We start from the raw sequence: 15040 nt of genomic DNA, 5'->3' as shown, positions 1-15040 counted from the left end.
AGTTTCAAGAGCTATGAAAGCATTTTTTCAAATGTTTGATGTTTAGAAATAGTGCTCAGGAAGAGGTTATGACTTGATCACTATGCTGTGCCGCTCACACACCGTTGATTTTCGTATTTATAAACGAATGTTTCTCCACCGTAAGAGCAAGCGTTGATTGCGGTCATAAAAACTCCATTGGTTGGCGCAGCCGTGGTGATGTGGATATGTAATGCTTTCATTTTTTAAGGACTATGTCAAACTATTATATGCGGATAAATTTACAAGTGTTATATTCAAATCCTCTTCGCATTAGATTTTGTTAAATCAGTATGAAGAGGAAATGAAAAGAACATTGGCTCCGTTTACATTAACTCGGCAGCGGTAGAATATTCTAGAACCGTGTTGTTCAATATTGTATGACATAATACGGTACCTCGGCCACTTTCACTTGTAAAGAGCATGATTCACTTCCATATCCAACCGGATTGTTAGAAAAATTTTTTTGTCTCTGTAATAGAATAACTCGAACAAAAATGAAATATAATTTTTTTACCAATAACAGCAACAGGTTCCAGGCGGTAATGCGCATTTATGTATGCGTAAATAAAAACACAAATCGTATTTGATTTCAATGCATATATTAGATTTCTAATAATCCAATTTTTTTTATGATTGTGATATAAGAGGCACCAGCAAATTAAATTATGAACCTGTAGAATTTATTAAGTAAGTAGGTATTATATCTACATTTTACCCTCAAGATGATCAACTCCTAACAAGGAGTTTCGAACTATTCTTATCACTGCCTAAAACATATTCATTTTCCTATGTATCCTAGTCGTACACGTTTGCTCTCGTTTGAGAAGGTTTTCTAGTAATTAAGTATAATATTTTTTGTTAAAATTTGGAGAAAAAACTTGTGCTTCTCAAATTATTCTTATTTGTAGTGTATACAAATTAATATTAATTCTGTTGTATTGAAGAAGTTGAACAGAATACCTAATTACTGTATATCATTACTTAATCATTTCCAAGGACAAAAAGCACAGGTAACACGGTTATGAGGGATCATTAACATTCACAACACACTTTCTACTCCCGAGCAGTTTTGTAACTACTACGTTGGGGGACGCACGTAGATACGGTAAAAGAAAATAACGAGAAAGATCGTAGTGAATAATGGAAAAGTGTTGGAAATTATATTTGATCACGGTAAGTTTAGTGAATAGTTTATTTTACTACAGTAAAAGTTAGGCTTTGCTCCGACGTCTGATAAATTGTAGTCAGACTTGTATCCGAGGAATGAGCACTCCGCTATTGAAGCTTTGAATTGTACAAGATTCTAACTTAAAGTAGGTTATTTTGATCAGAGCTTGAAGTTTTAACACGCTCTTGCTTTGTTCCATAATAATAGTGTATTTTGTTTCTTTGGCGACTATGTCTATATTGTAATGTCTGGTCTATTTAATACGCAGGGTCTATAAGTTTGACAGTGTGTTATCACAATTAGTAAATATCTTAATATTGAAATATTTATAAACTGCAACCTAAGCAAGGTTGCCGTACGTAATCATTATGTTAATTTAGTTAACAGGCGCTTAAAACGATCTAATTAACTGTGTTGAGACTATTCACATAGTTCAAAGGATTTGAAATCGTATCTCTGGTTGCAAAAGATGCGAACCTATTGCGAAAATAAATTTGAATGTTTTAGCTTTTAAATATAATTTACTGAACTGTTTTTCATGAATTTTATAAAGATCCTGAATGAATATATGCATCTCAAATAAAATTGTATAATTTTTCAGCTCGTATTAGTTCTATCAATGGTTATCACTACAGAGTCTACTGTACCTCAACCACGAGCACCTAACTTCCAATATTTTGAAAGGTACGTATCTTATGTTTGCAATATAATTGTATGAATTTTGTATTCAATAGTGTAGACGACTTTTTTTAGTAAAACGCGCTAATTTCAGGACTACTGGTTCGAACTAAAAAACTCTCGACGTGTAACTGTGAGTGTGGCATAGTAGTAGCGTAACAAATTACGCTTACTTTTTTGCCAAAAAGCTGGCTTTCAATTTATCATTTTTTTGTTAGCTGCGCGCTAAATTTTATCTGGGGATTCAGCACGAATATAGTCGGGGATTACTTAATTTTTTTTTCTTTTTAATATTTTCAGGCCAAAATACAGATACCCGTACTATGATGAGAACGGCAAGGGAAAGTTATTATATGGCTATGGAGGACCGGAGCTGTATCAATATAAATCCTACACGCCATTAGAAGGAATTCACTAAATCGATTTTACATCTACTACATCTTGTCATCTGTATAATATACATGGTAGCCTCTATTGTTGTAGATAGCTAATATAACTGGTTTCTAAGGTGTTATTAAAATAGGTTCAGTTCCCCTTGAAGGAAATACATAGGCGATGGAGGTATGTTAGTCAACCAAGCCTAAAGGGAAGAAATCTCTAACAGTTAATGATTTCCGCCATGAGTTTTCCTTCTTAATAATTTTAGTGTTAAAAATGTTTAACCTATATTCTGTAAGACTATAAAATATAGTTTAGAAAATATTGTACTATATTAAAACAAAGATTTAATTAATAGGTACATTTAACATTTATTCAATAAAATATTACGTGTTTCTATTACTTACGTGTTTTTATTACTTACTTGTTTGTATAATGCTGTTTAAACTTACGTGAAGTGCAAGGTTGTTCATTGGAGGATATCTTAGACACATTATCTGTGTATTTATATTTACCTTGTAAATAACATCATCACCTTAAAAAGCCCTTGTGGCCATGTTTCCTTTATTTCATGTTAACAAGCCCTAGTTTCTATAGCTTCGGTAACTCGGTAACTATAGTTTTATAAGCCTTCTATTAGTTGTCTAAGTACTCTCCTGTAGAGCAGTGTTTGTCAGAACTTACATGGAAATAGTCGGGAGGAAACCATGCCTTAGACCCAAAAAGTCGACAGTGTGTGTCAGGCACTGAAGACTGATAATCTTGGATATTAGAAAACAAATGATAACGAAACAGATACAGACATCTAAGGCTCACGAATAAAGGCTGTAGCATTTTGGAAAACCAAGCTGCTAGATGCCAGTAAATGCATATTAGTCTCCTTACTACTTAAGTTAGTCAAATAACTCAAAATTAATAACTATTTATAAGCTTCATCTTAACAAGTCAACCTTGAATTCAGTGAACTCATCATACAAAACTACATTATTTGCACACTATAGTTACATGTTTATATTTACTGTACACTGGACTGCCAATATTTCCTTCTATTCATCATTTGTTACTAGTGACTTGTAGGAATAAAGTCAAGCAAAATGATAAAATTTATTTTTATTTTGGCAATGTTCGTTCTGTGTGATAGTGTGTTATATTCAAGTTTTTGGGCGCCATTATTTAATCCCAGAATTTTAAATTATCGTGTTGATTTAAATTATGACCCTAATGGAGGTAAAAACACAAAAGAAGAGTTTACTAGAAAACATGGTTACCGAGGTGAAAAATTAATTGAAGATCTGGGTAATGGTAAAGGTCCAAGTGAAAATGATCAGAATGTGAGTATGTACAAGTAATTAAGCCTTTAATATATTATAAACAAAAGGCCAAGGTGAACTTGATGTTAAAGCTGTTTTTTAACTGATAATATTTTTTTAAATACATATATATCTTAATTAATTTACAGATAAGTGAAGATGTTAAGTTTTATTACACACATCCTGGAGCCAGAAATTTATAAAATTGATAAATTCAACCACTTCATAAACATCCTGCTCATTTTCCAACAATAAAGAAATATCTTGTTAAATTTATACTTCAGTTATTAATGTAATAAAGAAAGATTTTTAAGGTCAAAAGTTATGTGTACTTAAGTTACTTGTTTAATGATACTTAAAGCTAATTACATTCTTCTTTTAGATGTGCTTATATACAGCACATTATTTCCCCTTATAAATGCATCACCATATTTATTTTTGAGCTGTCCATTCACATATTCTTCTGTTTGTTCCAAAGCAATATTCATGTAACCATCCAGACAAGCCAGAACTCCTGTAATAATAAAAGATAAATATAAAAAATTTACTAGGAATGAATAGTGTACTAAAACTAAAAGACAAGATAAGAAGTACACAAACATGAATGAAACAAAAATTATTGATGCACTACCCTATTGTAAATATAAAAACTCGAGTGGAAGTGAGCAGGTCGCACAGCTTGCATCAATAACAATAGATGGATGAATTACCCTGGATGGTCTCCCTGGTCTGTTACACAGTGGGCTGACAACAACTTAAAGTTGGGGTGGAAGATTGGCAGAAATATGCTCAATATCACTCTCTGAGATGGAGCGGGTTGGACAAATTGTTTCCTCTTTAAGAGAAACTTGAAAAATGTATTTATGCATTTTGTATAAATGTAGATATGTGTGTATTTTTTGAGCATAATGTTTTTTCACAGATTAAACGAGCCTTAATAAATAATTAAAAAGCAATAAAATAACCAATATTTTAAGTTTAATATTGACAACAAGTTGTATTCACTTCATTCGTCCATGCATTAATCTATTACAATTAATGATTTAATTTCATTTATATATTTATTTTATGCAATATGTAAACGTAGGTCTCACGGAAATCGTATTAAAAAATTACCTTGTACTGTATTAACCACATACTTATACGATATTAAAACCTATTAGCCAAAGTTTTTAAATTATGAACCATTTCTTTGTCGAACCTAAGTAATAAATAATAACAATAAACTTTTATTGTAAACATAACCTTAATCATTTCTGTAAAATGTTACCTCTATAGTCCACACCGCTGTTTAATTTCACGACAACGGGACGCCCATGTATTTGTTGAATAAAAGAAGAAAGAGCTTCTTTGCGACTCATTTTTATTTGTAAGATTAATATTTTATTATTTATAAAATTAAAAACGGCGCAATCATCTGAGTTGAGAGCTCAACCGTCAAGTAGAAATTGCAGAATATAGAATGTATTTGTACTATATTCTGTAAATGTCACGCTTAACAGTCGCCGTTCTGTTGAGTGTTGCCATCACGCTTAAATGAAGCGGGAATCGTTTATTGAAAGCATGGCAACCTCTGCTTGTAACCATTTTTTTACGATAACCGGCAACCATGAATTTTCGTAAATAGAAAATATAGAAATTTTCCGCATGTCATCACAATTTGCTAACTTGTAGTCACAATCTTCCATAGTGCAAATAAGTCTAATCCAATCATGCTAATCCATAATAAAGGAAACGTGGTAGCTTTATATAAGTAGTAAAACAAACCGAGGTAAATGGTGCGCTTCGCAGCTCAAATACTTAAACTAATGAAACTTTGACATCTGTAAAGATATGAAAACTCAACAAAAGAAATAACAGAATAAATATAAATGGCATAAATAACCATGAGACCCTATTCCGCGACGAAGCAAAACCCTCAAGTCGAGGTTTTTGCTTCGTTATTTCAAGGCTCTCGTGGCAGCCAATACCAAATACTTAGACTATTAAAACTCTAACAAACCACCTGTGAATAAATGAAATTTTGCAATAGAAAAACTAGTGCAAATATAACTGCGTTAAGTACCGTTGAATTAGCGTTCCTCGTCAAGCAAAACCCTCAAATCGAGTTAAATAGTGCGCTCGCGTGGCAGAGCCGCTAGCCAATACTCAATCACGTGAACTTTGTAAAAATTTAAGATTGATTCTGTTGAAACTTAGAGTCATTTTGCGGGTTTATTGCTGGTAGTGCCAATTTGAGCTGTCTGCAATCCGAATTTAGCGATCAACAGTGATTTTTGAGTTCTGTTAATCTTTGGTGAATCCAGGTTCACACTGGCAAGGGATGGAGGGGGTAAAAGCATTCCGGGTCCCCTCAGTAGTAGTGAGCCACGAAGTAAGCAGTAATAACCACTGTTCCACAGGAGCAGACCTAAGACACCTGTGGAACACAGCACTGAAGTTCTGTTCTGGACAATAAAATTTATCTTACACATAAATGTAAAACATTCGTTTTATGCATTTATTTTCACTTACATAAGTTATTAATTTATTTATATTAAACTTAAGTTTTCTCTTTTGATTCTAATGTTGTCCATATAAATCCTGAATAGTTATTTAATTCATTTTCTGTTAATGGGTATGGACTATTGCTGGCTTTGTAATAGTCAGATGGTGCATGCATTACAAACTCCATGTAGTCCAACTTACGGGGCAAATCCTCTTCTGGACCTGAAACGGTTTGACTTTAGAAAAAAAAGGATTGTAACCTAATTATGTCAACTTTGATAAGACATTTCCTACACTTTAAGTTACTGACAATTTTAACCTTTTTATATTATTGTGTTTTACATCCTAACACCCTGATAAGGTAGAAACACATCTTCAACTATTTCATTTATCTTATAGACAATATAGCCATCTGTTCCTGACACAAATTGTTAATATTTTTGGTCTTAAGAAAAAAAATTGGATGAACCATTCTGGTTTCCTGACAATGTTTCTCAAACCATATGATCAAGTGTTATTCAAATAAACCCATGCATGCTGAACCACTAATATGCAAACATTAATAACTTCAAATATATGTGCTTTAATTGCTCTATTTTACAACATTTACCTATAATATAGGTAGCTGGATCAAAACCTTTTTCTGGGGGTGGACTTGCTTTAGTTGGTAAGAGCCAGGTTACAACAGCACTCTTTTCACAATACTGATCTGTAAGGAATCCTCTGATTTGAGCATAATATGTCCCACCCATTACGTCAAGCATGGACACAATATCACCCACTTGCATGTATGATCCCTGAAAAATAATTAATTTGAAATTAACAAAATTTGTATAATAATATTAATCATAACTTCTCCAATAACTGCAATAAATTTGTTTTTATTCATTTTCACAAATACTGTAGTATTAAAGGATTCATGTAAAGCTTTGAAGCATAACATAGATTATATTGCAAGATATATTTTAAGCATGAAAATTGTTTATAAAATTACCACAACCACCATAGTTGGCCATCTTATTATTCAAAATACATCCCTTGCAGAGTGAGACTTACTCAGGTTGAGCTGGCTATTTAATAGCATAAATTAATTAATATTATTGAAGAATTGAGAAACAACTTTCACAGTTGTAACTTTATGTAGGGCAAAAAGGACCCACGGAAGTCATAATTAGCTGTAGATTTTGACTCTTGAATCGTACCATTAAATGCTAAAAATTTTAGGCATTTGTGCAAATAAAATAGCATACCTTATAAAAAATAGAATCACTTGTTACAACAGTAGCCGTTGCAGTAGGTGCTTTTAGAGGTTGTCTCTTAAAAATACTTCTGCGCCCTCGGCCTCGCGGTGCAGAGGGCTTTGCAGGTGTTGGAGCAGGAGTTTTTGATTTGTACCTAGTAGCACGAGTACTTTTCCGTGTACCTTTTCCAGTGGCTTTTGCTGGCGTAGAATCCCCATCACTCTTACCATTCCTGCTGTCCATATCTTCCTTGTCATCTTTTTTATCTTCAATCTCTGTTTTTATATTTGTTGTTAGTTCCATTTCTTTACTTGCTGCATTACCTAAATGACATTCGTTGCATATCTGACCGTTTTCTGCGCTACGCCATAATAAAGAATCATTGGTACTGCATTGAACACAAATCGGCTTAGGCATATTTATTGAACATTTGCTGAGCATCAATTTAAAGTTTGTAGTTTGTACCAATAATCTTATAATAGGTATACAAAATGTAACATAAATAAATAGTTTGTTTTGGACACAGATTACACATCATACAGTCGGATTATGAAGAATATAATTGACTAGAGAGCAAGACTACTCACTAATATATTTTATAGAATGTAAATTTAAAATACCATATACATTATACATTCCAGTTATTTTAAATATATAACTATTGAACCGTTCGATTGGAACGTCCATGGTATTGATTGATGGAAAAATTTAAAACGGTTAATATCTAGAGACGAGACTTAGCGATAAGTTTGAACTCGACATTGAGTAAGTACTAAGTGACACCGGTAAGTCAGATATAATATTAAACTATAGAGTAGAACTAAAAAATAGCTAGTATTTTTTATCTATCGTATTCATAAACACAAGACGCCAGATGATATTGACAAGTTTATCTTAGCAAAAGCCAAAAATAAAAAAATAAATCTTTGGCGTTTTTCCGATTGCGGCACACGTGCTGTGGTATTTGTGATATTTTTAAAAAAGATTTCTTTTTGCCGTTACTCCAGTATATATATTTGTCTCGTTGTTTGAGATAAATAGTCTAATATTTTTTAAATAGATATCATCAGTATAAAGTGAGTTAATTATTGTTTTATTTTGACATAATGGGGTGGGGCAAAATGTCCTCAGAAATGATCGCCACGTGTCCTATTTTCTATTTATTTTTATCGATATTCGCGTTATAAGCACATTAAAAATAGATAAGAGTTAATGTTTTTGTATGGTGACTATGTATTTTGGTTACTATGACTATAGCTCTACAAGTCTGCGCTAGTTGCTATTACTAATCGATTTGCCGTCTTGTTTTCATAGCGGCGTGCTTGTGACGGTAGGATTATTATAGGTTGGAACAAATTATTAATCTAATAAAATAAAAGTATTATATATTATTGGAGCAATTAGTGCCCATCTAGTTGACTATGCTATAAAATTGCTTAAATCATTACTTTTAATACACAGAAGTAAAATAAAATTTAAACATTACACAACTTGTAGTGTTTACTAGAATTTTGTGATCAAAATTTATTATCTGAAGAGGATTTACTAGTATTTTATACCTACCTACCCTCTTGGTAAATTAGTTTTTTTTTATAATTTTAGCAATTTTCGCTGTACATTTAAACAAATTATTGTTGTTAATATGTTTATTACATCTTAGAAAAGTGATTTTGTTCAAAAATTAATAATTTCTGTTCAAAGGCCGTGTTCATGGAAATGGTTTCGGAAGCTAAGCTAAATGGAAATGATGCACCTTCTGAGGTGCTGCCAGCTTTGGCTGAGAAGCCTGTTGGGTTACCTCCTGGTAAGTACTCTCTTGTGGGTTGGGACATGGACACTACTGGCCGAAGACTTATTGACGAGGTAGGCTATTACTACTTTTTTGTACTTTACTTTTATTTATGCTTTTCCATTAAAATTTTTAGTTTATCCTGAAAATATGAACTGAGGATTCTTTTTTAGATATGTCAAATAGCAGCATATACCCCTAAGCAAACATACTCTCAATATATAATGCCATATGGTGACTTGAATCCTGGAGCAAGACGTCGTCACAATGTAAGAGTTGTTACTGTTGGACGGTATCGAATGCTTAAAGATACTATAACTCATAAGGTAAGCTTGTAATAAATCTGGTCAACATTTGTATACTTATTCAGGTTAACAGCAGATCAAGTGTTATTATTAAAAAAAATGTTATAAGGTTTTATTTTGGTCATAGATATTAAAGACAAAGTCTGAAGTGTCAGCCTTAACAGACTTCTTAGACTGGCTGGAGAAGGAGAAAGGAGATGGCAGTGTCATACTTATATACCATGAACCTAGACGCCTCAGTCCCACAATGTTGCTTGAGGCTTTAACTCGGTAGGATATATTAATTTAAAAAAAAAAATGGGTAGCTTAGTTTACTTTTTCTTTATTGTAATATTTTTTGTTACTATTACAGTTACAAGTTGTTGGACCGTTTCAAGACCATAGTTGCAGGTTTCACAGACAGTTATGCCTTGGCTGCTGAAAAATGTAAGGCAACAGTGAAGTCTGTTTCTCTACGAGTACTAGCTCGAGTACTTTTAGATGCAGATACATTGTCTGTAGATAGTGCACTTGATAGGGCTTCAACAGCCTATCGGATTGTTGAGCATTTGTCTCAAAGTAAGTATTAATGATCACTAGGTTCTTGACTAAGCAGGGCCGTCTTAAACGAGGGCTCCCCTGGGCACACAAGAATTTAGGGAATTTTTGGAAAGAAAAAAAAGTGAATTATAATAAATAAATTTACTAAGTATGACAATTTATTACAGATAATTAAATCTAATAAAATGAATAATAATATGATATGTGTCAATAATAATATATAATGCTGCTGGTTTTTTGGTTACGATTACGGTTTCTTTCGGAATTTCTGTTGAGCAAAATCTTCTATTATTTCCTTAAAGTAAATAGGCCGGGAGATAGTGACACAAAATAGTTGGTCAAAATAGTATGGCGATTCTACTGGGGTCTTATTACGAAACGAAAAAAAAGAATTTTGATGGCCCAAGCGCGTGGGTGTTAGTCGAACTTGTCGGATTTATTACGACTTTCAAACGATTTGTTCTACAAATATTCTAGTATTCTATTCCGATAGTCCATAAAAAAAATAACAGGCGGCAGTATCATGCCATACTTCTCCGGTGTGACTGTTGATTAAAAAACAAATTCAACCTTCAAAACAAAATCATCGTCGTGCAGCCATATACTAAAATCACCATGCCATACTTTTCGGACGGTTCCAAATGGCCGTCATACCGCCGAAAATCAGCATTTTTACCAGTATTGCATTTAGATTTTTAGAAAGTATTTATGTGACTGTTAGACTTGTTTTGTTCATAACTCCCAAAAATTCATTCCATATTTCCGTTAGAATAGCAGTCCCAAATATTCCCTTGTTTAGCTAGGCTTTGGGCTTCCTGACTAGTGTCTCCTGTCACTTGCGATTGAAGAAAATGCTTCAGAAATATTTAAATTACCATTTTGCTAAGAATTAATAGCATTGGCGCGTGTACACCACCTAGAGACTTCAGGACTCTATTTTTACCTAAACGCTCTGCCAAAATCCTTTCCTCCGTCCTTTTGTCGAAGCCGAGAAAAAATGGAACTATTTTTGTACAAATTGTAAGAATGTTACTGCTTCAGGAACACCCACTAAATTTAACGAATGTGCCGCACTTGGAACGTAAATATCAAATTCACAAACTTCTTTTATTCTTGACTGAACACCAAAGTCCTTTCCAGTCTTATTTGATATATTGTCGTAGGTAGCTCTGCCCACGACAATCCTTTATAGGAATATTAAGGCTTTTAAATAAGTTTAAAATGGTATCTGTTATATATTGCGCATTATTTTCATCCATAGGCAAAAATTGCAAAAATCTCAATAAGTTTAGATAATTTTTTTCTGTTTTGTTAATCGCTTAAATAGGTTCATTTCGACAAAATGAAATAATGTTTAAACTAACAAATCAAAACTTCTGTTTATCTTACTTAATTATAAATATCAAACGAAACAAAATAACGTCACTCTCCTATCAAACGGAAAGTTTAATACATCATTCGGGGATTTCCTCAACCATAGACAATGTCGAAATTTATGTCAGTCATTGTATAGACTTTAGACGGTGCAGCTTGACTTTGGAATCGTAGTGATTGCGTGAGCGATCGCTAGATGGTGTACTTAGTAAATTCGGTAGGATACGTTCGGAAATATTATTAATTAGTAAAGTAGGAAGTAGTATATGCTTTGTAAATACCTTCTGATAAGATTACTGATTTGTGAAAAGTGGTATATGCCCAACAAAAATGTTTTGTGAATAAATGTGTGAGATAAATTGCCGATCCTTCGGGGCCACCTGAGGATGGGGGCCCTGGGCACGGGCCTCATGTGCCCTTATGGTGAAGATGGTATTGTGGTTAAAAGAGCGTTCAAGTATTACGTAACGCATTTTTTCTCCTTTTGTAACGTTACTATGCGGGGCGGGGATTGAATTACGCGTTATTTTTAATATTATTTTCTACTTTACTTTACACCACATAATGATAAGTTTTAGGAGTTGGTCACGAAACGTTTTACTATTGGAAACAGAAACGATACGGTGCGTTTAATGGGGGGGGGGTCAAGAATCTCTTGGACGCTCCCCAAGGTGATTTACAGAACTGTTTGGGCACATTTGGATCCTAATTTTAGGTTATTGTAGGAAAAGTTTTATTATTATTGTCTATTATAGCATTTAAACAATTTACTAGGTGAACAGCAAGAAGTAGGCGGTGGTGGTGAAGGTATATCAGCCAGTGAAGACATGGTAGAGACGGCCAGGGCCTGGGCGCGACCTGTACATACAGAGCTTGAAGCACTTGATAAGCTTAAAAAGCTGCTGGAAAGGTTAGTCATCTGAACATACTCTATTTTCTTAAAATAATTCTGTATATTCTCCACTTCGATGATTTTTTGCAACATGTGAATCAAAATCTATTTTAAGAATTTTAGATTTTAGAAAATAGGTCTATTATTGCAAATAGATTGATGTGGGATAACAATATTTCTATATAAAATATTTTTTTCAATAAGCTATGTAAAAGTGCAGGTCATTACCAAGTTGACTTATTTGATTGATCCGTCTGTTATTCCTGCATTATAAATTATCACAATCGTCAATAATAATACACTAATGTCTTTTTCAATTCTTACTGTGGTTTTATGTGTATAATATGGTTTCCAATTAAATAACTTACAGACAGAACACTTTCCGTCCGGTATTTGCGCCACTCCTACGTCTGGCGCGGCCCGAACGCAAGCGTGTCACTCAGCTAAGACGGCTGTTAGCCGACGCCGGCTTGCTCTATGACCATCTCAAAGATGCTTGGCAGGACCAGCAGGTTTCAGGTGAGTTCTACAGTGTTTTTATTCTCAATCCATTTTTCATGTTATTATGATGTTGATGTTTGAATTATTCAATACTTAATTACATAAAATATTTGTTGAGATCGATTGATTTTGCAGGTTTAGAAACACAATTGTCGGCACTTTCCGTGTCGGCGAAGGAAGAAGACATAAAGGAGTTGATAGATATATTTGATCGCCACTTTGATCCAGCCAAAGAACCCAAGTCACCTAAACCAAGGATCAACAAGAATAGAGTAAGATATTTTAAAAATGTATACAATTTATCTCATTTTTTTTAATTTTCATTTTTCGTGATGTTAAAAACGATATACATTAATTTGTCCCAATATTCTGATAAAAGTTCACTTTTTATTTAAATTTACACTTTCATCCGCAAATGCTACATTATTAACGTATTATACCGTTAACTGATTTTTTGTACATAGCCTAAATGCAGGCCGACCACTGTTAATACATATCTTAAAAAGGGTCGATTTATTCCTGTATGTATCGAACAAAATTTAAGCATTTAAAAATCTAGGTTGTGGACAGTATATATAGTATCTCGGAAAATATATTTTTAGATCCAGTTTAGATCCACTTCCAAAAGAATTCATTGTAATTCAACTTCCCCTTGCTATTTTGAATCGGCTTTATCGAATTTAGACACGCAATACGAAGTAAGGTTCAAATGTATCTTAAACATAAACCATAGTATTAAAATTATGTTTTTTGAACAGACAACATCTTCGGCTGGTGAAACAGGTGAGGCAGAGGGCAGCACCAGCGAATCACAGAAGAGCTCCGAGCAAAACTCTCCAGTCAAGACAAACGGTACGATTATGGTTTTAAAATCATAAATAATTTAGCATAAAATTATGGAGACATATTTCTTCATCAGATGTTATATCAATCTAAATCTAAATATAGCAAACACTGCCAGTAAAAGTAATTTTACATATTTTCCAGATGCCATTGTAAATTTGGATCAACAGAAAGAGGTGGTGATCGCAAACTAACAAAATAAAGCTTTTAAAATTATCATTTAGCATCAGCCATACAGATGTGAATTACATTTATTCGTATTATACACTTAGGTTAAGTCCACAACGGAATTGATTATTTGTTTTGCATTGGTGGTCCTGGGGTCCTCTACTACAAACTTTCATTAATTTAGATTCTTAACTTGTCATCAAATAGCTAATATTTATAACGTGAAAAATGTGCCATCTATAAGATGAATTAAGTGGTTGAGCCAGTGGCATACATTTAAAGCCCTGTGATGTATTACTAAATAGTTAAATGATTGATACTGATTTTACTTGAATATAAGACAAGTTAAGACCATATATTAATTATTGTTGTGGTGGCATGACCCTATTCATAATAATTAAAAAAAAAGGAAAGTACCCGTATGCATTTTTACAGCATTCCCTTTTTTTGTTAAAAATCAGTTTTAGCCTGTTTTTAGTTTTCGTTTTACAATGGTTAGAAAACTAGAAATGTGTAGTGATGAGTGCCTTAGCAACTCAGTAATAATAAGGTAACATACGACATAGTGAGACAATTTTTTTTCGTTGCTATTTGATAACTTATTTTTTTTTTAAACTTGGCTTATCAATAGTTTTCAATATTAGCCCATCATATTGAAAATTAAGGTTTTCAAGTATTCATGGGTTAAACTGGAATAAATCTAAAGCATGTGAACTGAAATTTTGTCTCATTGTGTATATCTTTATTTTATTGGCTACAAGTTTGAAAATACTAGACAGTTTGCCTGTCCCCTTTTAAGTGCCGATTTTTCAAGCATCACACCGGTTTTTTTGAAGATGTTAATATTGGAAAATGGATATTGGTAGCCAATCAAAAAAAGAAAAATTATTTTATTAGGCGATTGCTATTTTTGGCGATCTGATGTCTAATGACACGTGTGGGTTGTTTAAACATACTTTTCCTTAGCTTTTGTTATTTGAAGTACAATTATTTATTCGTACTCGAAAGCGTTTATTTATATAGAGATAACATTTATTTATTTAAAACGTGCAATCTTAAGAAACGGATGGACTGATTTTTACATCCACTTTTGTTCTTTTTATATTTTATTTGCAAATGCTATACTAATTCTGTCGCATGTACTCTTACTGTAAGTTTTACCACACATTACCGAAGTGTGTACCTAACTTACATCTAACTTAGTTAGTTTTAACATAGACTGTACATATAATTTAATTTCTTATTTTGTTCGAGATCTCTAATAAATATGTAAGTCTAATTTTTTGTTTTATTTTTATACAAAAAAGATTGTATAAAATGTTATAACAAACCTTATTATCTGTTT

At 32.8% G+C, this 15040-nt stretch overlaps 4 protein-coding genes across 6 annotated transcripts; 2 read left to right on the top strand and 2 right to left on the bottom strand.

Annotated features, from left to right (window-relative positions):
• The first annotated feature begins 933 nt into the window (after positions 1-933).
• LOC123711146 lies at positions 934-2597 on the top strand. The gene is made up of 3 exons (XM_045663573.1): positions 934-1194; positions 1791-1873; positions 2168-2597. The coding sequence occupies exons 1-3, from the start codon at positions 1162-1164 to the stop codon at positions 2283-2285; spliced, it is 234 nt and encodes a 77-aa protein (XP_045519529.1). The 5' UTR covers positions 934-1161; the 3' UTR covers positions 2286-2597.
• Positions 2598-3861: 1264 nt separating this feature from the next.
• LOC123711145 (U6 snRNA-associated Sm-like protein LSm6) lies at positions 3862-5003 on the bottom strand. Its single transcript, XM_045663572.1, has 2 exons — positions 4826-5003; positions 3862-4069 (listed from the first exon to the last, which is right to left on the bottom strand). Exons 1-2 carry the CDS (start codon positions 4914-4916, stop codon positions 3921-3923), a joined length of 240 nt encoding a protein of 79 aa, XP_045519528.1. The 5' UTR covers positions 4917-5003; the 3' UTR covers positions 3862-3920.
• Positions 5004-6048: 1045 nt separating this feature from the next.
• LOC123710909 (GATA zinc finger domain-containing protein 1) lies at positions 6049-7914 on the bottom strand. Its single transcript, XM_045663210.1, has 3 exons — positions 7293-7914; positions 6653-6839; positions 6049-6264 (listed from the first exon to the last, which is right to left on the bottom strand). Exons 1-3 carry the CDS (start codon positions 7722-7724, stop codon positions 6098-6100), a joined length of 786 nt encoding a protein of 261 aa, XP_045519166.1. The 5' UTR covers positions 7725-7914; the 3' UTR covers positions 6049-6097.
• Positions 7915-8197: 283 nt separating this feature from the next.
• Positions 8198-14974, top strand: LOC123710911 (maternal protein exuperantia). Of its 3 annotated transcripts, none has more exons than XM_045663212.1 (10): positions 8198-8359; positions 8985-9146; positions 9246-9398; positions 9505-9647; positions 9730-9935; positions 12066-12201; positions 12554-12702; positions 12820-12956; positions 13443-13536; positions 13672-14974. In XM_045663212.1, the coding sequence occupies exons 2-10, from the start codon at positions 8994-8996 to the stop codon at positions 13719-13721; spliced, it is 1221 nt and encodes a 406-aa protein (XP_045519168.1). In that variant the 5' UTR covers positions 8198-8359; positions 8985-8993; the 3' UTR covers positions 13722-14974. The 3 variants fall into 3 exon arrangements, with proteins under 3 accessions (XP_045519168.1, XP_045519171.1, XP_045519172.1); XM_045663215.1 differs by lacking the exon at positions 8198-8359 and adding an exon at positions 8487-8628; XM_045663216.1 differs by lacking the exon at positions 8198-8359 and adding an exon at positions 8591-8613.
• The last annotated feature ends 66 nt before the right edge of the window (positions 14975-15040 follow it).

The sequence above is a fragment of the Pieris brassicae genome, chromosome 6 (assembly GCF_905147105.1).
Source record: "Pieris brassicae chromosome 6, ilPieBrab1.1, whole genome shotgun sequence".
Classification (NCBI taxonomy): Eukaryota; Metazoa; Arthropoda; class Insecta; order Lepidoptera; family Pieridae; genus Pieris; species Pieris brassicae.
The sequence above is the reverse complement of the archived record's forward strand: the minus strand, read 5'-3'. Positions and strand labels throughout refer to the sequence as shown.